Source organism: Notolepis coatsorum (assembly GCF_963971535.1).
Source record: "Notolepis coatsorum genome assembly, chromosome: 1".
NCBI classification, from domain to species: domain Eukaryota; kingdom Metazoa; phylum Chordata; class Actinopteri; order Aulopiformes; family Paralepididae; genus Notolepis; species Notolepis coatsorum.
Genome location: NC_140165.1, coordinates 153,309,771 through 153,336,029, shown reverse-complemented (window position 1 = coordinate 153,336,029; position 26,259 = coordinate 153,309,771). Strand labels below are relative to the sequence as shown.

The 26,259-nt window shown below is 41.8% G+C and overlaps 2 protein-coding genes across 4 annotated transcripts in view; both read left to right on the top strand.

Annotated features, from left to right (window-relative positions):
• The window catches only part of cux2b (cut-like homeobox 2b), a gene marked incomplete at its 3' end in the record, with an annotated part of 159,122 nt that extends 142,052 nt beyond the window's left edge, over positions 1-17,070 (top strand). The window contains exons 18-23 of the mRNA XM_084307940.1: positions 724-1,559; positions 2,697-2,856; positions 13,976-14,281; positions 14,588-14,776; positions 15,307-15,583; positions 16,293-17,070. Coding sequence (XP_084164066.1) covers positions 724-1,559; positions 2,697-2,856; positions 13,976-14,281; positions 14,588-14,776; positions 15,307-15,583; positions 16,293-17,070 — 2,546 coding nt within the window. The remainder of the gene's footprint in view (positions 1-723; positions 1,560-2,696; positions 2,857-13,975; positions 14,282-14,587; positions 14,777-15,306; positions 15,584-16,292) is intronic.
• A 6,029-nt stretch (positions 17,071-23,099) lies between these two features.
• The window catches only part of mtmr3 (myotubularin related protein 3), a 71,536-nt gene continuing 68,376 nt past the window's right edge, over positions 23,100-26,259 (top strand). For all 3 annotated transcript variants that reach the window (XM_084332650.1, XM_084332649.1, XM_084332651.1), the window contains exons 1-2: positions 23,100-23,267; positions 25,223-25,295. The gene's annotated coding sequence lies outside the window, so the exon portion shown is untranslated. The remainder of the gene's footprint in view (positions 23,268-25,222; positions 25,296-26,259) is intronic.

Here is a 26,259-nt window from a genome sequence, read left to right as displayed (position 1 = left end):
GATGCAGCTGGATGGAATAAGTCAGAGTTCAAAGACTCAGAATCATGGATATTTTTTTTAAAGGTGATGATACTTATTATTTTAGCTTGTCCTTTTTATTTTGTATTATTATTGTCAGTGTGAAGTGGTGCTGGGTTGAGTGCGTCAGTGTGAAGTGGTGCTGGGTTGAGTGCGTCAGTGTGAAGTGGTGCTGGGTTGAGTGTGCGTCAGTGTGAAGTGGTGCTGGGTTGAGTGCGTCAGTGTGAAGTGGTGCTGGGTTGAGTGCGTCAGTGTGAAGTGGTGCTGGGTTGAGTGCGTCAGTGTGAAGTGGTGCTGGGTTGAGTGCGTCAGTGTGAAGTGGTGCTGGGTTGAGTGCGTCAGTGTGAAGTGGTGCTGGGTTGAGTGCGTCAGTGTGAAGTGGTGCTGGGTTGAGTGCGTCAGTGTGAAGTGGTGCTGGGTTGAGTGCGTCAGTGTGAAGTGGTGCTGGGTTGAGTGCGTCAGTGTGAAGTGGTGCTGGGTTGAGTGCGTCAGTGTGAAGTGGTGCTGGGTTGAGTGTGCGTCAGTGTGAAGTGGTGCTGGGTTGAGTGCGTCAGTGTGAAGTGGTGCTGGGTTGAGTGCGTCAGTGTGAAGTGGTGCTGGGTTGAGTGCGTCAGTGTGAAGTGGTGCTGGGTTGAGTGCGTCAGTGTGAAGTGGTGCTGGGTTGAGTGTGTGTCAGTGTTAAGTGTGTGGGTCTCTTCTGTTTAGGTGATGGTAAGTCATCGTTGGGCAGCTCATCAGGCAGGAGCAGTAATGGAGCTGGCAGCAGCTCTGATGACACCATAAAAGGCATCCTGGAACAAGCCCGGAGGGAGATGGAGGCACAGCAGCACGCCCTGTTGGAGCTGGACACCTGTGGTAGGGCTTCGGTTGCTAGCACAGGGGCCCAGGTGGAACGCTTGGGGCCCCCGGAGCGCTCAAAGGGTCCTCCTTTACCCACCTTCATCAAACAGGAGGAGGGTGGTTCTGTTACCATGTGCATGGCCGACCCCATCAGCAGCCCTCAGACCCCTCTCAGCGTCCTGTCCCCTGCTGCCTTTGTCCAGAACATCATCCGTAAGGTCAAGACAGAGATCGGTGAGGCGGGCACCTACTTTGACCAGCACTGGTCTCTGGAACGCGGGCCCGTCGGGCTGCTCGGAGGAGGCGGCGGCTCTCGGCCTCTCACCTCAGTCTCTCCCTCCCTGTCGTCCTCATCCTCCGGGCCCTCTGCCCCGCCTCGGCCCTGGCCACGTCTGGAGAATGGCGAGGGCCTCCCCAACAGCGAGGAGGCCTCTGCAGCTGAGGAGGAGCTGGTGCTGAGCCGGCCTGTGGAGGTAAAGGTGGAGTCCGATGTGTCAGTGAGTGGGGAGTCCCCGGGCCCGGGGCGACTGTCCTACTATCCAGCATACATCCCCCGCACCCTGAAGCCTACTGTGCCCCCCCTGACCCCGGAGCAGTATGAGATGTACATGTACCGCGAAGTGGACACCATTGAACTGACCAGGCAGGTCAAGGAGAAACTGGCCAAGAATGGCATCTGTCAGCGGATCTTTGGTGAAAAGGTCAGTTACCGTTGCCTACTTTAATCCATAGGGTACAGTATACATATGAGCAAATGGTGTTTATGTCTGTTACACTGTCAAGGCGTTGACTACACCATTAGCTTACAACTGGTGTGCCTGATTTTGTTTAAATGTAAATAGGTTTTTACTTTTATTATACTTATAACATTTGTTTTATATACTTATATACTTCATTCAGATGTTCCAAAGTACCATCTTATAATTACATGCATACATATGTTTAATTTATTTTGGGCATTGTCTAGCATTTATTTGCATGTGCTACACTTACTTATATAATTAAATGAGGCATGGCGGCTACGTGGCATAGTGGGCAAGGCGCTCGCCACGAATGACGGAGACGCTGGGCTTGCCTGTTCGAGCCCAGCGCTCCACATTTGCTTTCAGTTTAGCTGGTCGTCCGTACTAATACACATTGGCCGTATTAGGGGGTGGGAAACTGATGGGTGGGGATCGGGCGTTGTGGACAGCGACTCCTACAGGTCGGTTGGTGCGCCTGCGCAGTAGAATCAGGAAGTGTCGGGGGCAGCGTGAGCCTCCCACGCGCTACTCCTCGCCACTGAGAGATCGAGCTGCGCAGGTGAAAAGATGCGACTGCTGTTACCTCAAGTACCGGAGGGGACTTGTGCTATGTATGACTTAGTCCACATTGCAGCCGGCTTGTGGGAGGCAAGGAACAGCGTTCGTAACAGGGGAGGGTTGAATTGGATGATACGAAATTGGGATGGGAGAAAATATAGAAAATGGGAGAAAAAGTGGATGAAAAAAAAATAATTAAATGAGGCATTGTGAAATTTTTAAGCAATCAATAACTTGATGCACCGTGGATTTAGTTGTCTCTGTAAACTGTGCAGCAGCTCTAAAAAGCTGTAGAGAACATCTGCACTTCACTCATGCCATAAATGTGTATGGTATGTTGCTGCCCTCTAGTGGGTGCTCACTGAATGTGTATCGCTAGCATCATCTCACATGGTGTGCCAATCTGTGCCTAGTCTTTGCCAAAAAAGTGTTCTCTCGTTAAAATGTTTTGCCTGTAAAGTGTCAGCGTCTGTATAATGCATTCAGACTAGATATATTGACGGTTATTGTGTGGCGTCTGCCTGGCATTGTCCACAGGTCCTGGGTCTGTCTCAGGGTAGTGTGAGTGACATGCTGTCTCGGCCCAAACCCTGGAGCAAGCTGACCCAGAAGGGCAGGGAGCCCTTCATCCGCATGCAGCTGTGGCTGCTGGATCAGCTGGGCCACAGCCTGCACCAGCTCCCGAGCCACGCTCAGGGTGAGACATGACGCCCTCTCACATCCACGCACACATACGGTACAGCCAGTAGAACATCGTTTATTTCAACACTACCTGCAGGGGGGAATCCATTCTAAAACAGAATCTACCTTGTGCTATTCCAGTGATTGTGGACAGTTAAGTTAAGTCGATATCTATGAACAATGAACTGCCTCCCTAAGCTGGAAATCAGAGCATCAAGACTCACGTGACACTTTTTAGAGTTGGCCCGTTAACAATGAATTAGTGGCCGACGTTTTGGGCTCATTTTGATGATTGAAATTATTTATTTGGAATAACCCCTTGAGATGTAGCATCTCGTTACACAATACAATGTATGCACATTTTCCAAAAAAGAAAAACATTAGACAATGAATCTACAACAACAAAATCAACCAAGCAGATATACAAAACAATTAAACCAACAAACGAGGTGACAAAATACAAAGGACAAACAAAACAAAACAACAAAACACAAGTCAAGCAAGGATAGGAATGGATCGTTAATTCGGAAAGATGCAGTATATTTAGAGTGACTGTTAAATTAAACTGTTAAATTGAAAAAAGAAAGGAAAAAAAAGACAGAAATACATAGTTATTCATTAGTTAATCGTTAGTCATTATTTATAAAAGATAAACTATAAACATGTACATGTACTCTCATAATAAGAAGACAGCGCATTTTTTTATAAATTAAAAGATGAAATGGAACGAGTATTTGCAGGTAGGTTATTCCAATCAGAAGGAGCTTTGAACAAAAAGGCTTTCTTGGCTGTTGCTTTTGAGAGTGTAGAAAGTGTAGGTACAGTAAAATAGAATTGGCTAGAATGCCTTAAATAATAATTGGAAGAATATGGAGCCAAGTATTGTTTTAGATATTGCGGATAATCAAAATGAATAAATAAAAAAAAAAATTATGGTGCTGTCTTCTTACAGTGGGAGAGGGAAAATTCAGAGTTTCTGGAATGGTAGAGAATACCCACAACTAAGATACATTTTCCTTACAATATTATCTATGTGACAATGATCATTCAGAGTCCATTTTGTTTGTTTGTTTGTTAGTGTTTGGTATTTTTTGTTGGTTTTTAGTACTTTTAAACATCCATTTTTAGTAAGTATAGTTTTCATTTGATCCTATCATTTTTTCATTCACCGATTTGTGGACTTTTTTTGTAATCTTTTTTTTATGAGAAGACTTAAACATATGTATATAATGAAACACACAATACAGTTTATTTTCGATTGCTTAAGCATGATTTTGAAAACGGGGCCCGGTGTTTCAAAACAGACAATTAGCAGAACACCTCAGATCCTTTGCTAAATTAAACACTTGTCAAAATCATACACTAATTTATAAAAACTACATTTTGTTACCATATGAAAAAAGTAGTAGAACGCGCTCACCTCACTAGACTTGACACTGGGTGCTGTAACCTCTGATATCATACATAAAAATAGGGCACGCACTCCAGGTTTTTCCAAATTTATTGGCAGCCTGTAATCATGACGTTTCGGTGTGAACACACCTTCTTCAGAATGGCTTGCATGAAGCATGAAGGGTAAGTGACCCTAGTATATACGCGTCTCTACAATTCGTAGCCGCATTTCTGCAGACCCCTCTCTGATTGGTTGAACTCCATTTTTGCAGACCCCTCCCATTTCTGCAGACCCCTCTCTGATTGGTTGAGCGAAGCCCCTCTCTGATTGGCCCCCCGCATGAGCCGAGACAAGCTCCTCTAGCCAGGAGTCGAAACTCCGTTAACTCCAGAGAGAGAGGCTGAACGCAATTTATACGCATGGAAGTATTGATTACGCCATAACGAATCATTAAAAGATATATACCGTTAACTGGAATATGTTGTGTGTGCCTTTACACATGTTGGATAGGATTATGTAATTGGTTTGTATAGCGTCGCGTATAACGTTATTTCGCGTGACTTCACGGTTTATTCACATTTCACAATTCATCGTCTTGTTTACATCAGGGTCCCCCATGTTCAATTCATGATAACATATATGACATACAGGTAGACAGATGGACAGTACTGCTACATCTAGACATTTATGACATACCAGATTTTGAACTTGTGGTAGGCCTAGACATTTTCAATTCATCGTCTTGTTTACATCAGGGTCCCCCATGTTCAATTCATGATAACATATATGACATACAGGTAGACAGATAGACAGTACTGCTACATCTAGACATTTATGACATACCAGATTTACAAATACAGTACTGTTTGTGATACAAAAAGAGTCCAGAAAAGAAAGGCTATACATTTGACGTAGAAACTGTACATTGGAGGAGGTTGGGTGGGTGGGGGGGACTATACATTGCTTCTTCTAAGTGTCTATGCTTTTTTTTGTCAGTATTTACTGGCTTTCAAAAAAATAACATCTTGTTGCTTGTGTGTTGAAGGACTTTTACCGAAGGGTTACACATATCATGTCTGCACGTACAGACGTGCGGTGAACCCATCCTGGACCTGCGTTGACCATACCTCTTTTGAGGCCACTGTGCGAATGACTCACCAGTCTGAGGAGGAGATCCTGGTGTGGGCAAGGTCGATGCAGGTCACCTGGAGAGTGGCCCATACATATATGTCATATATGTTATCATGAATTGAACATGGGGGACCCTGATGTAAACAAGACGATGAATTGAAAATGTCTAGGCCTACCACAAGTTCAAAATCTGGTATGTCATAAATGTCTAGATGTAGCAGTACTGTCCATCTGTCTACCTGTATGTCATATATGTTATCATGAATTGAACATGGGGGACCCTGATGTAAACAAGATGATGAATTGAAAATGTCTAGGCTAATAAACAACTTGTGACAAATAACTCTTGACTTGACTTGACCACCAGCCTCTCTCTCTTAAGGCATTAACTGGGTTAATTAATCTAAATGTTATATTGTAACTGTCTAGTTATTGATTGATTGAATTGATTGAAAACTTTATTAACAGATTGCAGAATGGGTATACAGTACACAGTACAGCTCAATACATACAATTGTTAAGGGAATGCAGACCCCAGAGAAAGACTTTCGTCTTGTTTACATCAGGGTCCCCCATTTTCAATTCATCGTAACATATGACATACAGATAGACAACTGGGTTAATCTAAATGTTACATTGTACAGTAAGTGGGGAGTGTAAACAAGTTGACCGCTGGCTGTGTTGTGAAATGTGAATAAACCGTGAAGTCACGCGAAATAACGTTATACGCGACGCTATACAAACCAATTACATAATCCTATCCAACATGTGTAAAGGCACACACAACATATTCCAGTTAACGGTATATTTTTTTAATGATTCGTTATGGCGTAATCAATACTTCCATGCGTATAAATTGCGTTCAGCCTCTCTCTCTGGAGTTAACGGAGTTTCGACTCCTGGCTAGAGGAGCTTGTCTCGGCTCATGCGGGGGGCCAATCAGAGAGGGGCTTCGCTCAACCAATCAGAGAGGGGTCTGCAGAAATGGGAGGGGTCTGCAAAAATAGAGTTCAACCAATCAGAGAGGGGTCTGCAGAAATGCGGCTACGAATTGTAGAGACGCAGTATATACAAGTCAAACAGGAAGTGACAACATAGGAAGTGACAACACATTCCCACAAGAGATCTGCAAAAAAGTACAAAATACCACTTACAAGCACAACCTTTTCAGAATTATGTAAATCAAAAAGAAGCGTGTAAATCAAAAAGAAACAGTAAATCACAAAGAGATATATCTATATATAGTTATATATATTTTATACAGAGTAGGCCTACATCTTAAACTCTAAACATAAACACTCATGACCCATATAAGCCATCTTTCAATTATAAATATAAGGAATGATAAATGAAAATAGTAAACAATCGAATGAAATGAAATAATCAAATGAAACAGGTCAAAACATTTTCCTCATTGAGGCCTCTAGGCTCTAGACAATCCAGAAAATGAATATAAAAGCATTCCCTTTGTAGCAAGAGCCTGTCTCTGTCGCCGCCTCTTGGTGGTCTCAAGACCTGCTCTATACCCATGTATTTTAAGCCAGAAATATCATGTCCTAACTTATTAAAGTGCCTTGCAACTGAAGACTTCTCATAATTTCTTCTTATAGAACATTTGTGCTCCGAAATTCGATTTTTAAAACGTCTTCTTGTTTTTCCAACATAGTAAAGGTTGCAAGGACATTTAAGCAAGTAAACAACAAAATCAGAATTACAGGTAATCCGGCCTCTAACAGCGATACTCCTACCTGTACTTGGTTGTAAATAACATGTCTCTTTAATCATGCCATGACATTGGGTACAAGACAAACATGGAAAATTGCCATTTGGAATATTAGCCATAAAATGGGTAAATTTTTTGGGGACATCTGTTTTAACTAACTGGTCCCTTAAGTTAGGTTGCCGTTTGTAGAAGTATTTGGGTGGTTCCTGGAACACACCTCCGATCTTAGGATCTGACTTTAAAATGTACCAGTATTTGTTCACAATATCACGCATATCTCTAGAAATAGGGCTGAAGGTGGACACCAATGCTACTGAGTTGCTTTTTACTTTGTCTTTATGTGTAAAAAGGGATTGTCTGTTTATCTGTTTAGTTTTATTAAGAGAATTCTCAATAAGGGCCTCACTATATCCTCTAGTCTAGATCTAAAGTTCTGACAAAGCTCCTTGGCTTGTGTATCAAAAATGTCATCTGTATTACAGATACGTTTATATCTCAAAATCTGACTAAATGGAAGGCTCCTCTTGAGCTCTGGCGGGTGATAACTGCTATAATGGAGAAACTAATTTCGATCAGTCTCTTTTTTGAAAACTTCGGTATGGACAATATTGTCTCTCTTTTTCACCAATACATCGAGGAATGCTATGGAATGTGCAGATCTCTTGTGGGAATGTGTTGTCACTTCCTATGTTGTCACTTCCTGTTTGACTTGTATATACTAGGGTCACTTACCCTTCATGCTTCATGCAAGCCATTCTGAAGAAGGTGTGTTCACACCGAAACGTCATGATTACAGGCTGCCAATAAATTTGGAAAAACCTGGAGTGCGTGCCTGGACATTGTTTCCCTATTTTTATGTTACCATATGAAACACACGTTTCATATGACTTAATTCTGTTTGAACCAGTTACACACACTGCTGTGCTTAACCTAAAACACATTTAGCTATTCTACTTCTCAGTGATTAGAGTACTGTAAGTGAAGTACGCAGAGAATGTGCAAATATACAATACATTCACCAAACACTACACAAGACCAATGCTGTAGACTGATGAAAATATAATTTATTTATCTACATATACCCAAATCAATTATGCAGACTGATGAAAAATAAAACATTTTCTCTCCATATACCCAAATCAATGATGCAGACTGATGAAAATATAAATGTTCTCTCCATATAACCAAATCAGTCAACATTTCAACATGGAGAATCACAACAAAACATGTCCCAGTTTTCATGCTACGATGTGCATAACACTGTAAGCTCAGGAAATATCAGACAAACATAAAATACTGTATCCAGTACAGGTTAAAATTACAGTAAAACAAAAACTATTTTGAAAGAATTTAAATAGAGTACAGAAAATACTAGACATTATCTCTTTGCCTAGCTGGATCTGGCAAGAGACATTTAGTTGTGATTCTCCATGTTGACATGTTGACTGATTTGGGAAAATGGGAGAAAATGTATATTTTCATCAGTCTGCATCATTGGTTGTCTTGTGTAGTGTTTGGTGAATGTATTGTATATTTTCACGTTCTCTGTGTACAGTACTTCACTCTCCTTCCATTTTGGTTGAAGACAGGTGAACTCACCTGCTGCATTTTTATAGTGCTTAAACCTGATTGGTGTATCTACAATTAAGCAATGGTGGGTTTGTGCATCTGATGGCTGTGTTTAACCAATTGGCTCATATGTGTGGTAATTTGACATTCTGTGTCTAATGTAATGCAAGTGTGTTTAGTGTTTTGCAAATCACTCTGTGTATTGTTTTGCAAAAAGTGTGAGGCTGACATTGTGCTTATAGGGGTGCAAATCTGGGCCTATGTTTTGCTCCTTGAGTGTAAGGTTTTGATAATTGTGTAATACTTTTGATTTGAGTGGTTATGCAATTGAAGAAAACTGTAAAGACTAGAGATGAACTGTTTATTTCTTTTGTACATAGGCTGTGCATTATGTTTGTTTGTTTGTTTATTTGCTTATGTGTATGATTCTTAACTGTGTTTTTATTTTGTTATTGGTGTATATGTGTGTATGTATGTACAGTATATGTATATATATATTATATATGTATATATATGTGTATATATTAGGGATGCTTGATATTGGCTTTTTTACCGATATACCGATATTGTCCAACTCTTAATTTCCGATACCGATATAAACCAATACCGATATATGCAGGGTCCCCCCCCCCCCCCCCCAAAAATGGAATAATTTCAGGTAATTAACATTACATATCTCTTGTTGTGGAATTAACACAACATTATGCATACTTTTGACAATAAATAAAATCAGAATTTGTTCTTACTTGCTTGCCTGGGTAAATAAAGGTTATAGAAATGTTAAAAAAAAAAAAAAAAAAAAAAAATTGAAAACCGATACCGATATTTTCCGATATCACATTTTTATTTTTAATGCCGATATCGGCCGATAATATCGGTAGGCCGATAATATCGGACATCCCTAGTATATATGTATATTTGTACTCCTGTTGGGGCCTCTTGGACCAGATCAATGTTTTATCTGGCTAAATAAAGGTTAAATAAATAAATAAGAAACTGATGATTTGGTCCTGTTAACTTTGGATTTTCTATGGGGACTGCCCAGATCCCTCTCATGGACATGGACCTCACTTTGAGAACCTCTAATGATTCTAGTTCTTCAGTATTCATCTCTAATTACTCTAAAATTGCGTATTTCTGTGTTTAAAAAAAAAAGGGGGGGGCGGGACCACCACCCCCCCCCCCCCCCCCCCCCCCCCCCCCCCCCCCGGGCTGAAGCCCCCGATGTTTTCTAACCCTAAACACGCCCCTGGTCGGGCGCCCGAGTGCTGCACCGCATACTGCGTAGAAGACCTACACGGCCGACCCGGGTTCGCCTCCCGCTCCCGGACGGATTTGCCGCATGTCTTCCCCCACATCCCCCAGGCGGCACGGTGGTGTAGTGGTTAACACTGTCGCCTCACAGCAAGAAGGTCCAGGGTAGATTCCCGCTTGGGGACCAGGTTTCTATGATGCCAGGTACTCAGGTGGGGTATCTCCCAGGTCTTTCTGTGTGGAGTTTGCATGTTCTCCCCGTGCTCACAAGGGTTTCCCCCCCGATAAGATAAACCCAATGGAAAAACATGCACAACAACAGATCGCTAACGCTGTGGCGTCCTTGACGAAGACGGACAGGAGCACTCGGATTGGTCCCCGGGGCGTGGCTCACGTTGACGCCCTATCTGCTCCCGGCTGCCCATGGGGGGAAGGACAACGGGATGGGAAAAGTGCAGAGAGACATTTCATCTGTGACTCAGTGCATGTGTGTGTGTGTTCCTGTGGGTCGCCCATCTCGCGTGTGTGTGTTAAAACTGCATGACAAATAAAGACTTCTAGTCTAACCTATTATTATTATTATTATTATTATTATTATTATTATTTATACATCTTCTCCCGTTCTCCCTCTCCTCTGTCGGTCATGTCTGACCATAAAAGCTGGAAAAACGCTAAAATAAAAAAAAGGAGGTAGTGGTCAACAAGATCGAAGGCCTTGTTCAAATCAATAAAAATTGCTCCAATTAAGTTATTACTGTTAGAGGCAGAGAAAATATCACTAGTAAGTTTCAATAGTGCTGTAGTTGTGGAATGATTTGAGCGAAAGCCAGATTGACTGGGTGATAATATATTGTGTTCATCTTCTAGATAATGTGATAATTGGTTGTAAATTAACTTTTCAAATATCTTTATAGTAGAGCAGATCATTGAGATTGGCCGGTAATTATTGGGTTCTAAAAAAATCACCCCCATTATGCAAAGGGATGATACGAGACCACTTCCAGATAGCAGGTATTTCATAAGTAGATAATGACATTGAAATGATCACAGAGTGGATACATGATAATGTGTGATGCTAGAATTAGAAATTTGGTCTCAATGCCATCTAACTCTGGACCACTACCTAGCTTCAGATCATTAACTCATTGGGCGCCAAAAACTTAATATCTCGTGTTTCGCCACCAAGTGTTGGGTGCCAAAAACGTAATATCTTGTTCTTAGATCCTTTGATATTTTTCCTTTGATCCCTGTTCTAAACACTCGCCCGGAGCTCTCTAAGGTCTCTGTGGCTCATCTGCCTATGTTGGAATTGCAATGACGATCGAATCTCACCAGGTGGCAGTATTGCCTATCCTTTTGAACTGGGGATATCAGTTGTCAACTTGTCGTCCAGCCTGGGCCAGTACTGAGTTTACCTCCAGCTCTTTCCGCCTAGGAGTGGATCACAACATAGCAATCGATGCAAGATTTGGTGCCTCAGAGCTATTCTTTCCCGTATGGTAGACATGCCCAATATACACGAGTAATTGCGATCGCCATGGGATCGACTGGGATTTATTCATTTTGGAGTACTTTCTGACTGAGGTAAGGTCTCCTGCTGGTATTTTTTTAACGTAAAACATGCTTCTGTAACGATCACAGTGTCGTGTTTTACCAGACGTAAAACATGCTCGACAAACATGATCGCGGTTTCTAGGTAAATGATGATTTTGTGAAGACACATATGTACATGGTATATACCTTTGATTTGGAAGTATTTGGGGTTTCAGGCGATCAACCAGAAGGATTTGGGCATATTCCATATAACGCGCCATATCTCGCTATCTATGAAAAAATACTGGATTCTTTTGGAAAGGGGCGATGTTTAGCGTGTAGTAGCACAAAATCTACAGTATGTAGAAATTAACTGATTAGTCAGTGATGGACTGTGAACAATGCCTGTCAAATGAGCCATACTATTGTCTCCATAGCTATAATACAGATCACACGATGGGTCTGCAAACATTGCTAAAATGGTCAATAACGCTGGCGCCATGAGTACGAGATGGGGAAAGGGCGTGGCACCCAAAGAGTTAATGGCAGCATGGGCCTCAACAGGTGTTATTTTCCTAAAAGAGAAGGAGCTGTTACAGGGCTGAATGTTGTTATGAGCGATATAAGGATCATACATTGTGGGAGGAGAGACGGAAGGAAAATGTTGGTTGAATGCATCCGCAACTAAATTTGGATTGTGTAAGATAACATTGTTGACTCTTATTTGGTTAGAAGATATATTTTTTTCAGAACCAGTTCAATCTTGGTTCTTCCAGACGTTTTGGGGATTTAAGTAAGATTCTGTATAGTAATTGGCTTCTGCATTTCTGGTCATAGTTTTTTCTTAACTGCCTGTACTTTTCCCAGTCAGCAGGATCCTTGGACTTACTTTTGTTTGAGCTATTACATCCAAATGAGTTTTATTTATATGGAGGGCTTACAGCTCTGAATCCACTATTCACTGTCTACGGAGCAGCTCATCATCACTAGAGTCTTGTCTCTCTGGTATGCTTGTTGTGCTTAGCCTCCAAATGGACTGCATTAATATCCATCAACAAGGTCTTCTGCAGATGCCAGACACATTTGTGTACAATTCAAAGTAGTTCACAGACTCCATTATTTAAAGTCCAGGCTTCAAGCCATATACCCCAACACCTCTCCTTTATGTGATCAAATGTAAACAAGAGACCGGAACACTTACCCATCCATTCTGCCCAAAGTTCAATTCCCTTTGGACTCTTCTTGTATTTGACCATATATCAAAGGCCTTTAATAAAACGATCGCACCAGATCCATTACTGGCTAACTTTGGATCAGTGGTAGTAAATCCTTCCATTTCCCTCTGTACACCGTTGGCCAAATGCCTTATCTTACAACAGTGGAAGTCGGAGGCTATAGCCCTCTATTCCAGCAGTGGCTTAGGGATCTGGGGAATGTGCCTCATATAGAGAGACTTCACTATAAATGTATTAACAGAGACAGTATCTTCTTTAAAACATGGCAACCCAATTTGACAAATGGACGGCTACCTGTGATAAGGCTTATTAGTATGGCACCTCATGCACTTGAAAATATAAAATGTTTTAATTCAATGTGTATTGAAACATATTGTATATTATATTATATATTATATATATATATATATATATATTATAATATATTTATTATATATATATTATATTGTATGTCAATGTTTTTAAAATCCCATAAGCTGGCCTATATTTATTTGTGTTCTTTCCTTTTCATAATTATTATTATTATTATTTTTCATGTTTGTAGTTTCTTTTTGTATTATTGTTATCTCATCCTTATTTCCTATCGTTATTACTATTATTACTATTATTATACTAACCAGAAGGTGGGAAGAAAAATCTTGTTAATTTACCTAGTCTAGCTGAGTTTGAGCAGGATTAAAACATGAACAATGTCTGCTGCTTGATTCAGTGTGTGATGTGATGTCTATTGATGCATAATTCAAGGAGGACTGACTGGTACAATATAAACTTCAGAGGTTTTGGCTAGAATAGCTGTGGTTGAGTACCGAAGGTTGAGGTCTGAGGTTTTATTGAATACAAATATATGACTATGTTTGACGTTAGTGGAGGCGCTCTGGAATTCAGTGGGGTGCTGCACCTCGGCTATAAAGCGCTGGGGAAGCATTATGCAATCTCCTTTAGGTAGTATAGAATCCTGTGGTCTGCATGCTATACGTTACTGTGGCAGCCATCACAGAAATCCTCCATTATGCATCTTTTCTACATTGTTTACACAGTGGCCTTTGCTGCTATCTTTGGAATGCAAGGTGAACTGAATAGGCATGTTGCAACGCAAACCTTGTTTCTCTCAAAACTACGCATTTCCATATATGCCTGCATATTTCCTGACTGCCAAAAAGATAACAACATTTTACATTTTCCAAACAATTCCTTTTGGAGGTAAAGCAACAGCACAGCAAAAAAAGTGTCACTTCTGCTATGGACAGCTTAATGTAACTACGAGCTCACATTTTGTTGTGTAATCCCAACCTTCCAGATAAAAGCCCTGTGACGGCACAGTCCTCGCCCTCCCCTCCCCTGAGTCCAGCCGAGAGCCACCCCAGCCCGCTGGTGGAGCCCGTCAGCCTGGCCCTGGAGAGCAGCAAGGAGAATCAGCAGCCAGAGAACCTGGGGCTGGGCCTGACGTCACACCCAGAGGGAGGAAAGTCCACCCCAAGCCTAATGGCCCTACACCAGCCGCACACCCCGCTGGGCATCCAAGAGCTGGTGGCCATGTCCCCCGAGCTAGACACGTATGCCATCACCAAGAAGGTCAAAGAGGTGCTGACTGACAACAACCTAGGTACGTGCGTGTGGATTTATAGACCAACTCTGTTAGGATAAGGGCGAACCAAGTGGCAAACCATGTAACGTGCTGCGTCGCGGCACGGCCGACCCGGGTTCAATTCCCGGACCCGGCGTCATTTGCCTAATGTCTTCCCCCCACTCTGTCTCCCGCTCTTCCTCTCTCTCTCTCTCTATTGGACTGCCCAGTAGCAAAAAGCGATAAACGCTAAAAAATAAATCTTTAAAGAATTTCAAAAACTCTGTTAGGATAAACTAACACATTACATATTAGTCATTTATACAGCTGTTGTGTGTCCCCCAGGCCAGCGTCTGTTCGGAGAGAGTATTCTGGGCCTGACTCAGGGCTCAGTGTCTGATCTGCTCTCCAGGCCTAAGCCTTGGCACAAACTCAGCCTGAAAGGCAGAGAGCCTTTTGTCCGCATGCAGCTGTGGCTCAACGACCCTCACAACGTCGACAAGCTGAGGGACATGAAGAAGATGGAGAAAAAGGGTACTTTTTGTCTGTACACACTGTGTACACTACACTACAGTGCACACACTGATTGAGAAGAGAAGTCTTTATTTGTCATGCAGCAACACACACATGCAAGATGGGCGACACACAGAAACACACACACACATGCATTGGGTCGCCGATGAAATTCCTCTCTGCGCTTGACCCATCCCATCGTCCTTCCCCCCAAGGGCAGCTGGGAGCAGACGTGGGCTGCGGCGTGAGCCACAAGTGCTCCTGTCCGTCTTTAGCATTAGCGACATGTTTTACCATTAGGTTTATCTCTTTTTGGGGGGGGGGACCCTTGCGAGCACGGAGAGAACATGCTAACTTCACACAGAAAGGCCCGGGAGATACCCCACCTGGTCCCCAAGCGGGAATCGAACCCAGGACCTTCTTGCTGTGAGGCAACAGTGTTAACCACTACACCACCGTGCCACCATTGTGTTTACAGTGTTTGATGTATAATGTCAGACTTCAGTAGACATATTTTCACTAACCATGATATGTCTCTTTTACCCTTTCAGCCTACCTGAAGAGGCGGTACGGGTTGCTCAGCACCGGTTCCGACAGCGACTCACCCAGCACTCGCTCTGAGTGTGTGAGCCCAGCGTTGGCCTCACTGGACCTGTGCCCCTACAGTCAGGTGAAGAAGGCCCGGGTGGTGCTGGGGGCGGAGGAGAAGGAGGCCCTGAGGAAGGCCTACCTCCTGGAGCCATACCCCTCGCAGAACACCATCGAGATGCTGGCTGCCCAGCTCAACCTCAAAACCAACACCGTCATCAATTGGTTCCACAACTACAGGCCAGTCTGCATTGCTTCCTCTATAATACATGTGTATTACACAGTGTGTAGTCAAAGTGATACTGCACCACCATGGTACAAAAATATAATATTTTAAAAACACATGCACTTGTGTGACTGTGGGTATTAAATGTCTTTATGTATGTCCGTATGCCATTCCACCCCCGACCCCCCCATTTTTGTCAATAATTTAAGAAAAGCAACATTACTTTTTGAAAAGGGCACCGCCAGACTCACAGAATAAATTACAGAAAGCAACATTGGTAGAATTCCATTGTACTTGTTGCATATGGCAAATAAAACTATCTGAATCTGAATCTGAATCAATATGGCAACCCAAGGTAGCCAGAAATGGGTCACAAAATGCATGCAAAGCTAGTGCATGCTAAAAACTATAAACGTTACACCAAAGTGCAATATGACTTTTAAGTGTGTCTGTCTTCATCATATGTCAATCTAACAGCTTTGTCTGTGTGTGTCTTTCTGTATGTCTGTCTGTGTGTGTGTGTCTTTCTGCGTGTCTGTGTGTGTGTTTGTCTGTGTGTGTCTGTGTCTGTGTGTGTGTCTGTCTGACTGTGTGTGTGTGTGTGTGTGTGTGTGTGTCTGACTGTGTGTGTGTGTGGTGTGTGTGTGTGTGTGTGGTGTGTGTGTGTGTGTCTGACTGTGTGTGTGTGTGTGTGTGTGTGTGTGTGTGTGTGTGTGTGTGTAGGTCCAGGATGAGGCGGGAGGTGCTAATGGAGGGCCTGCCAGACAACGACACAGATGCAGAGAACCACAGCTACTCTCCCTCAGTCACACGCAGCCCCCAGTCTGATGGAGAGGACAGGCGGCTGCTGCCCTCAGGACACATTTCCCACTATGGCCGTCCTCTCAGCGCCAGTGCTGCTCTGCCTCGTGTCAAACAGGAGGCCTTTGACAGGGAGGAGGCGGAAGAGGGCAGGGAGAGTTACAGCAGACTGTCACAAGTCCAGTGTTCCTCTATGGCCGTCCAGGTCCCACAGCTGAAGAGTGAGCATGGGGAATCCATCGCTGGCTGCCAGAGCCTGAGGCAGGAAGAGGGGATGAGCAGCCAGGGGCTCTACCACGGGGTGCTCTCCATAGATGGTCCCCAGAGAGCCAGCCAGTCCAGGCACGAGGGGGATGACCCCAGCAAGTCGCCCGTCGACCCCGTCAGCTTCAAAGCCTCGTCAGAGCCGTGCCGTAGCAGCCTGGAGGTCTCTCTCAACTCCCCCTCGGCCGCCTCTTCGCCAGGCCTCATGATGTCAGTCTCCCCCGTGCCCTCCTCGTCCGCTCCCATATCACCCTCCCAGCCCAACCCACCCTCAGCAAGTACCAATCACAGCCTGGACCCTCCGCCACCGCTCCAGAGCCCCAAACTCAACAGGAGCAGTCAGAGACGCAACGAGAAAATGGCCAACCTCAATAACATCATCCACAGGCTAGAGAGAGCAGCCAATCGAGAGGAAACCCTGGAGTGGGAGTTTTAGGCCCACACCCTCACATGTATCCAGTTCCGAGGATGGAACCGCAACCACACACACGGGAGACTCTCAAAGAGAAGCTTCCCGGAACACCTGGAGTGGAGCCTGGCTCCCGAAGGCCTGTCCTCCCAGACTATACAGAAAACTGCTCTTTGGAAACAGGGAACCAGAGCTAAACTCACGGACAAATTCCCTAAGAGAACTTTTAGGAAAGAAAAAAAATATTTATAAATGTGTTTTAGGTTTTTTTTATAATGAATACTACTTTGAAATATATGTAACAGCACTAGCTGTTGTTTTACTTACTGGACTTTGACGTGAAGACTTTTGCAGCTATGGTGTCATGAAATGTACACTGAAGTTCTGTAGATTGCCACTGGGTGAGATTAAAAAAGACCCCTGTCTTAAGCCATCAAAAGCACTATAACTATTTGAAAAGAGACATTGACCAAATTTGCTACTTTTTGAATAGCAATTTTTCAGATTTTGTCTGTAAGACGGGACAGTTTAAGTCAAGTAACATGAAATCCTACTACTGACTGAGGGATAGTCCTTTAAGACTCTAAATATTCAACATCTCGTATGTACTTAGTTTCTTGGTGATATGTTTTGAAATATTTGTAACTCAAACGTATAAAATGTGGTTGTACATGTTGTAGAATTGTCTGCAATAGCCTTCTCTAAACCTGATGTAGCATGGTACTCAACTGACCCTGTTATCCTATAGTTAGTCACCTGTGATATACTTGAGCAAAAATGAGAGAAAAAAAATGTTGAAAATTCAGCAAAAAATAAGAAAAAAGGAAATGTTAAAACTAATGAGTAGAGTATTTTAGTGTTTTTCTTTTTCGTTTTTTTTTTAATAATCCTTGAGGTTTACAGTTTAGGGCCCTTGTGCTTTTTGTTGTAAGTGAAACATTCACTACACATGAGCACAGTTTACATGATTTCTTTCAGACTTACCTCTCTGACCCTCTTATGGTACTGGTTCTCAGACTGGAATGGGCCAAGACACACAGTACACCCGGTTACCTCAGATTATTTTGATGCACACCATGCTATGATCATGCTTTCATTCTTATACATTACATACACATGACGATCCCGCCCTTTTTAAATAAATGGAGGAACATTACTTTGTATCAAGCCTCAGACATGCTGAACTCAAATAAGCAGTTGACAGTTTTTTTATTAGCATAATCTATTATTTCCGTTATATTAAATATGCTAATGTTAAATGAGAAAAGGGACACATCTACCTTCCTTATTGACCTTTTTAGACTTGGTCAAGCTGTTTCCCCCTGTGTGTGTGCGTGTGTGCGTGCGTGCGTGCATGTGTGCATATTGACAGCAGTAAATCCATATTGAGTCCTCTGAAAATGGACTGTTAGCTGAATTTTGGTGCCCTTGAATAGGCTCTTGTTTACTGTGGCTAAAATAACTGTGGCTGAGTCTCCTTGTACTATAAACATTTAACATTGAGACTTAAGCTCATATGGGATGGTGTTGGTTTCCTTCCTGGATAGGCTCATATGGGATGGTGTTGGTTTCCTTCCTAGATAAGCTCATATGGGATGATGTTGGTTTCATTCCTGGATAGGCTCATATGGGATGATAGGGTAGATAAGGTCAAGTTGAATTAGACGACACACCAAAACACCATCTAGTTCCTCAGTTGTGGAGCAACATCTCACTTGAATAAATACAGTATTTGAGCGCACGATACACACAGTATCTGTTCAGCTGGAAAATATTCAGTTTGTAATTATAGTATATTCAAGGACACAGAAGGCTTCATGTATCCCGTCATATTATCTTTGCTCCTGACCACTTGTGTATTGTGTCTATAGAAGTTTCTTTTGTCATGCTTGCAAGTTCTTTATGTGTTTTGCCTCTTGTTTTATACTCAGAACAATTTACTAGATATTCAATACCTCGTGTATGAACTACTTACAGCACTTAGATTTTGATAATTGTGAGGAGTCAAGAAAAGCTCAAATATCGAAATTATCCTAACTTAGTGTCCACAAGTCTTTGCCTTTACTGTATCGTTGAAGTTGGTAGTAAACACTTGCACATGTCTAAATAGTTCAGAGGACTTGGATTGTATTATGTAGAGATATATAAATATTACACAATTACTGAAAATAATACCTTACATTCTTGGAACAAAAATGTGCTGATTATATTGAAATAGAGTGTACAGATTTAATAAACCAAACCCATTCTAGCCAGTTTCTGGTCTGGCAAGCTTGCCCACATTTTAGATCTTCTCTCAGGGTAGTCTTGCTTTTTAAAGCTTTACTGAAACAGTTGCTCTCATCCATGGCAGTGAACAATAAACAAATAGTACCCGATGCAGAGAATTACTGTCATATATGAAATGGAACTATAATGAGTCTTTGCGAAAGGGACTTTGCGGAAAACAACTCTTGGTTCTTGAGAGTAAGGGACTTTGCGGAAAACAACTCTTGGTTCTTGAGAGTGGTCATCACTGTTATGTAATCCATTGCTCAGACACGTGTCAAAGTACAGTTCAGAATAGTTGGAGCTTACCAGGATGAAGCTAATGAGTATCATTTCTGAGAATCTTGGCAGACTTAAACTCAAATGCGGAATCATTTTCATAGAGCCACAGGAAGAAAAAAAGCTCTTTCCACGCCTCCATTTTTGTGCATAATATACTATACGATTAGAAGTAACATTCCTTGTATGGAGATATCATCATCTTACATGGTAACACGGACATATGGCTTAAAAATTAATTGTATTTAGTCAGAACCATCACTTCATGTAAACCTCATCTCATGTTTTCAATTTGCATGCAATTTCATTCTGGTCACATGACGAGGGATAGACTGTGTTTTGTATTGTTGCTCTGGCACATGGGGGGTGAGGAAGCACTTAAACTCTTTTTACATTAGTGAAGTCCATGCATGTTGCAGCTGATCAATTTGGCTTTTCACAATGTCATCACGAGGCGAGTTAAATGATACAGACTGAGAAATAACAAATGCCAATCAGGACTCAAAGACAGACCCCCCTTATTAAACATTCTTTCCAAGTGAATATTTGAAATCAAGATTTGTTTTGTGCCATATCACGCCTCATGCATTGTCCTCACAGGAAAAATGCTTTGTGGTAAATTGTGATTCGATAGGGGTATAGGACTTTTCCTAACGCAGTGTAGAAAAAGCTAAGCTTTTCGTATCAAGAGGACTACACGCAAGATTATTTTCTTTTCTTGAAATTGACATTAGTCACTAAATGATAAAATAATTGGTCAGGAAGACTGTACTGGTTGCGTGCAGAGCTGTGAATAGATACTGTATGTCAATATTTACAACTCTGGCAATGAGGTTTTGTCATTGACGAAAATGTGCTTTGAAGTTCCAACAAGAGAGACAAGTGTGCTAAAGGCTTAAATAACAGTCTTTTGCCACATATTTCAAGGTAGGCTATTAAATGTTAGAATGGACAAAGGTATGCCAAGCTGGAATTAAATTTACATGTGTATCAAGCCATCATTCAATACATAATTGTATAAGATCTTGCTGTGTTGTGTTTTTATTTCTTTATATCGTATATAGAGTAATGGAACCCCTGGAGGTCTGAGGTGCACGCATTTGTGCCACACACACACACACACACACACACACACACACACACACACACACACAATATGATGTCCACATTTCTTAAACAGAACCTCCAAAGTCCTCAATAATATTGAGGGGCATATTCACATTTACACATTTTTTTTACGAGATTTGTTGAGGTAAACAGATTATTTACTTTAATCGAAATCCAATACCATGTATTATTCATAAATGTTGTTTAGTGTACACCCACTATCCAATGTTAACATCTATTTCTTTATAACTTTAGAGGAATTGACCCCCTGGACGTCTGATATGTGCACACATTTGTGCCACACTCGCACACGCACACAATATGATGTCCACATTTCTTAAACGAAACCTTTGATTGATTGATTGATTGATTGAAAATTGTATTAACAGATTGCAGAATGGGTACAATACAGTACAGCTCAATACACACAATTGTTAAGGGGATGCAGACCAGAGAAAGACTTTCATCTTGTTTACATCAGGGTCCTCCATTTTCAATTCATCATAACATATTTCATTTTTATTTTTCATTTTTATTTTTCATTTCAACCTTTATTTAAAATCGTAAGCATCTGAGGTTTCCCTCATTTACAGAAACGACGATTGTACAGTACATAATAAAAACAATATTCACAGAAATTTTAACACCAGAGTAAAAAATCAAAAAAAAAATCAAAATAATTTAAAAAGATCAACTAAAACAGTTACAATGGTCTGAAATCATACATTTAAACATTCCAAGGGAAGGGAGAACCTCCAATTTCAGCATCAGTTGAAGGACATTCCATGTGTTAGAGGCATCAAAGGAAAAGGCTGACTTCCCTATAGCTCAGAACAAATTTGAGGAACCCTAAGAACCATCCAGTCATTCGATCGAGTTGAATAGGTTCCAATATTCCAATCTAACAGTGAGGAGATATAAACAGGTTGTTTACCAATAAGGGCTTTAAAAAATAAATAAATAAATACCAGTGTTTGTTGCGCCTTTCTGCAAGAGAAGGCCAACCCACCCTATCATACAGGACACAATGGTGAGTATCATATCTGTCACCAGTTATAAATCTGATAGCTGAGTGATATGCAGAATCCAGAGGTTTAAGAGTTGATGCCGCAGCATGCCTATAAATTACATCACCATAGTCCAAAACTGATAAGAAGACTGATTCCACAATTCTATGACATATATGACATACAGATAGACAATACATACATCTATACATTTATGACATACCAGATTTACAAATACAGTATTGTTTGTGATACAAAAAGAGTCTAAAAAAGATAGTATATACATTTGATGAAGAAACTGTACATTGGAGGAGGTTGGGTAGGTGGGGTGGAGGGGAAACTGTACATTGGAGGTGGTTAGGTGGGTGGGGTGGGGGTTGGGTAGGCGGGATGGGGTAACTGTACATTGGATTATCGACAAAACCTTACTTGGTTCCAAGAAGAGGGTCTTGTGTATTATTGGGTTAGGACATTTACTGTACATTGGAGGGGGTTGGGTTAGGACATTTACAGGGGCCAGTTTCGAATTGCAGTCCCCCGTAGGTGCTCTTTGAGAGTGGTTTTGAAAGTGGGTAGTGATTTACATTCCTTTACAGCTGTGGGTATGGCGTTCCACATTGATGTGGCATAATTGCAAAACGTGTTTAGTCCCTTGTTTGAGCCGAATCTGGGTTTAACATGATTTGTGGAGCTCCCTCTGGTGTTGTGGTCGTGGTATTCACTGACCTTTGGGAAGTATTTCGACATGTACATGGGTACCTGAGTCGTGTAGTGTATCTTTTAGACCAGGTCCATTGCAAGTTGCTGTGTCGTCTACTCTAAGCCATCCTAGGTTGTCAAAGTGGGCAGGGGTGAGGTGGGTTCTAGGAGTAAGGTCAAGCAGTAGTCTGACCAGTTTGTTTTGTGATGTTTGTAATTTTGTTTTTAGCGCCTTTGAGGTGCTTTGGTACCATGAGGTGCAAGCATATCGTAGTACCCTTGAATGAGTGCTCCTGTTAGAGACTGAGTCTTCAGGGTATTCTTGTTTACCAGAGAGGAGATCCGGTACAAGAATCGAGTTCGTTGGTCGACTATTTTTTATTACATTGGATGCCATTTTGTCACAGGAAAGATTCACCTGTCACCTCCATAACTTCCTCAATAATATTGAGGGGCATATTCACATTTAGACATGGTCTGCTTTTTGTACTAGATTTGTTGAGTTAAACAGATTATTTACTCTCATTGAAATTCAATACCATGTATTTATTATTCATAAATGTTGTTTAGAGTACACCCACTATCCAATGTTTACATGACTGCGCCGCATGGTCCGTGTATAGCCCCTCCCCTGCTCCTGGACGCGGGAGCGTGATTATTACGTTACGTTTGCACGTAGTGTGTTGGGTTGGAGATTTCGCGGTGATGGCGACGGCGACTCGGCTCTTGAACAGGACGCAGTGAAACTGGCCTCGGCTCGGATATGACTAATGCTTATTTGATCGAGGGTTATTCATTGCTTAGTAGGTGCACGAATCTTCGACTGAATATCTTGCTTTTTAATCATCGTCCCTACTTGTATTGGTGAGTCCGCCGGTTCTCTTCGTTCTTTGGTGTGTTTTGACAGAGGCCTTCGTGTTGGGGTCCGCCCTCCATCTCATAACAACAACAAAAACACTTCCACAGACCTATGCTAGCTCAGCTAGCTAACGTTGGCTTGTTAGCTAACTGACTGTCTGGTTAACGTTAACTAGCAATAATGGCCAGCACCGAGTACTTTTGGTTGCAAAAAAATAAAGGTTGATTTCTAATGTTAGCTAACGTCAACAAACATGTAACGATACCATCGACCTAGCGGTAGTATAACGTATGTGGCGGGCAGTGAAAACGTTACAAGGCGAACGTTTGGTTATGACTTAGTTAACGTTACAGTAAAAAAAAACGAAAGAAGAATGCGCAGTTTGTTTCTATTGACGAGAGTAAGTTAACTTACCTAACGTCGTCAACTAGCCTCTGCCCAATGCCTGCAAACATTGTTTTAGCTAACGTTAGCAGGATGCAGTGATGGCAATAATATACGAATATAATGTGCAGCTAACTAGCTAGCGTATTGTTATTCATAAACTAACCAGACAAACCAGGTAACGTTGCCCAAATAAGTTAGCCAACGTTAAAAACAACAGCGTGCGTGATAATCCTAATGGACTAGATTCAGAACGTTAGGTTGTCATGCACAATGTATAACGTGTTATGTTATGCAATTGATAATTACCCATAGCAAACACTGATTATTCTTGGTTTTTGATCAGATATCTATTGTAGCCATTGGTTCGAGTATTGTAGGTTCTGAATGATGCATGGTAGCCAGTCAGTCACGGGATAGGAGTAACGTTAAGGCTCTAAGGGGCTTAGCCAGCCCTGTGTAACTCTCACTACAGACTGAGCCGTAGCCATGGGTCCTGGGCCCAGCGCTGGCTGTGGTAAACATAGCCCCAGTGTGTGTGTGTCACAGATATGCTTTATCGGCTAGCGCCAGCAGTGAGTTGGGTCTTGGCTGCCTCAGTGAAGTAATGACGACGTCCCTTGGCTGCTTCACACCAGTCTCAACAAACTGGTGGTGCAAAGGAATTTTCTTGCTGGAGCCATTGATGCTCAAATGCTCCAGAGATGGTGTATGTGAGGTCCCGAACCTCTCATTCATGACCTGCTCAGATCAAATGTCTATTTCTGATCCTTTTATTATCTTATTTGTGAGCCTGTATGTTGATAACTCCTGTAACGGGCCATGTCTTATGTACAGATGCACTCATTCTAGATTGTCTAAGTTAAGATAGATGTAAACTATTTTGATTTCTTGCATCACAGACCTCTTAGTGTTATTTTTAACTGCTTCATGGCATGGGATTTACTGACAGTGTGTCCTCAGATATACTGTCAAGTCATCCTGTATCAAGTTATATTAGGTAAACCATAAGAAGATCCCGATTACTATGAGAAGATACATAATTGCCATACGTTAAACTGTCAACATCATATTTTGTTGGGTATTTTGTGCACATTGTCTAAATATTGTAGCTTATAATTAAATGTACCAGATTGGAGGGATTGTTGACAATTCCCATTAGCTATTTTTCCAATAGATAAATGGACTCAGGATCTGGAAGTCCGTACTTCCAGAAAAAAATTATGATGCACTTGTTTTGGTGTGCTCTTCTATTTTTAAAGGTTAAGTTCCTCTCAAGTGATTGATTGAGCAGGGCCTGCATGTTGGCTAGACTGTGGACAAAAGTGCCCTCAAGACCCAAATTACACAACTGGCTTCTTTCCATCCCACAAATGTGTTTAAGTGGTATCTCACCCCACTCACAACTTAACTGTAACCAATGGTACAGCTATATTTACTAATGAATGAAAAGGACCATTGTAGGTTAAATGGTCCAGCAAAAAGAGTGCAGTATGAGCGGAATATATAGAGGTGTTTTGTAAGGTAAGGTCTTTGTTCATTAACTCGTTTTGCGTTTGGCTCGATTTTCCCACAGATTTCAATGTCCTCATTTTAACAGAGACCTTTCAAAACGGGAATACCGGGATAAGTTGGCTGCTAGTTGTCTGGTGAGTATGTTTTACAAGTGGAAAACCTGAAGGATATCACATTACTCTTTTTATGTCATGTCCTTTGCTATTTGTTGTTTGAGTAATTGCATCTCTGTAACGCACCACACATGATGAAGGTTGACTAAATGTGAGCCCTCTTCAAAGTCTCCATCTTGCTCCAACAATATACCATTGATTTTAGTATTGAACCGTTGGAACCAGGGGCCCAAAATCTTATCAGTTGATCATGGAGTGGTTTACATTTGATTGTCTGTTTTACTTTCTACAAACGTATGACCTATATTTGAATTTCATATCCAGGGAGCGAAATTAACTTTTTGACTCACCGGCCAGTGGCGGGTAGATGGGAAGAGTCTACCCGCCAAGCATATTTCTTACCTGCCAATATATATTTTATATATACAATTTTTTTTTAAATAAAATATATATTATATAATCATACTTGTAGTTGTATTATCTGCGAGACATCGCCACCACGCAATAAGTCAAAATGCTTGCTATCTGCAAACAGCTCCACTGTCTGTTTTGGCTGTGTTGCTCTTCTAGAAAAATAATCCTTTCAGGGTTGCCTATTGAAATACTGTACACTTTCCTACTGTACACTTTCCTGATTAATTGAAATGGGGGACCCTGATGTAAACAAGACGAAAGTCTTTCTCTGGTCTGCATCCCCTTAACAATTGTGTGTATTGAGCTGTACTGTATTGTACCCATTCTGCAATCTGTTAATAAAGTTTTCAATCAATCAATCACACCTCCAGTACAGAAACATTGTTTGAGTTTGCGTGTCAGGTAGACCATTGATTGACAGTCGAGTCTGCCAATTACATCACATCGCTTGCACTCCGGTGCTGCAGCTGGACCCATTGCCCACCTCTGCTGTTGATAACGCTAGCCAAGTTATTATACACACAGATACACAGTGGGCCAGTGACTTTGGTGTAGGGGTGTAACAATGCAT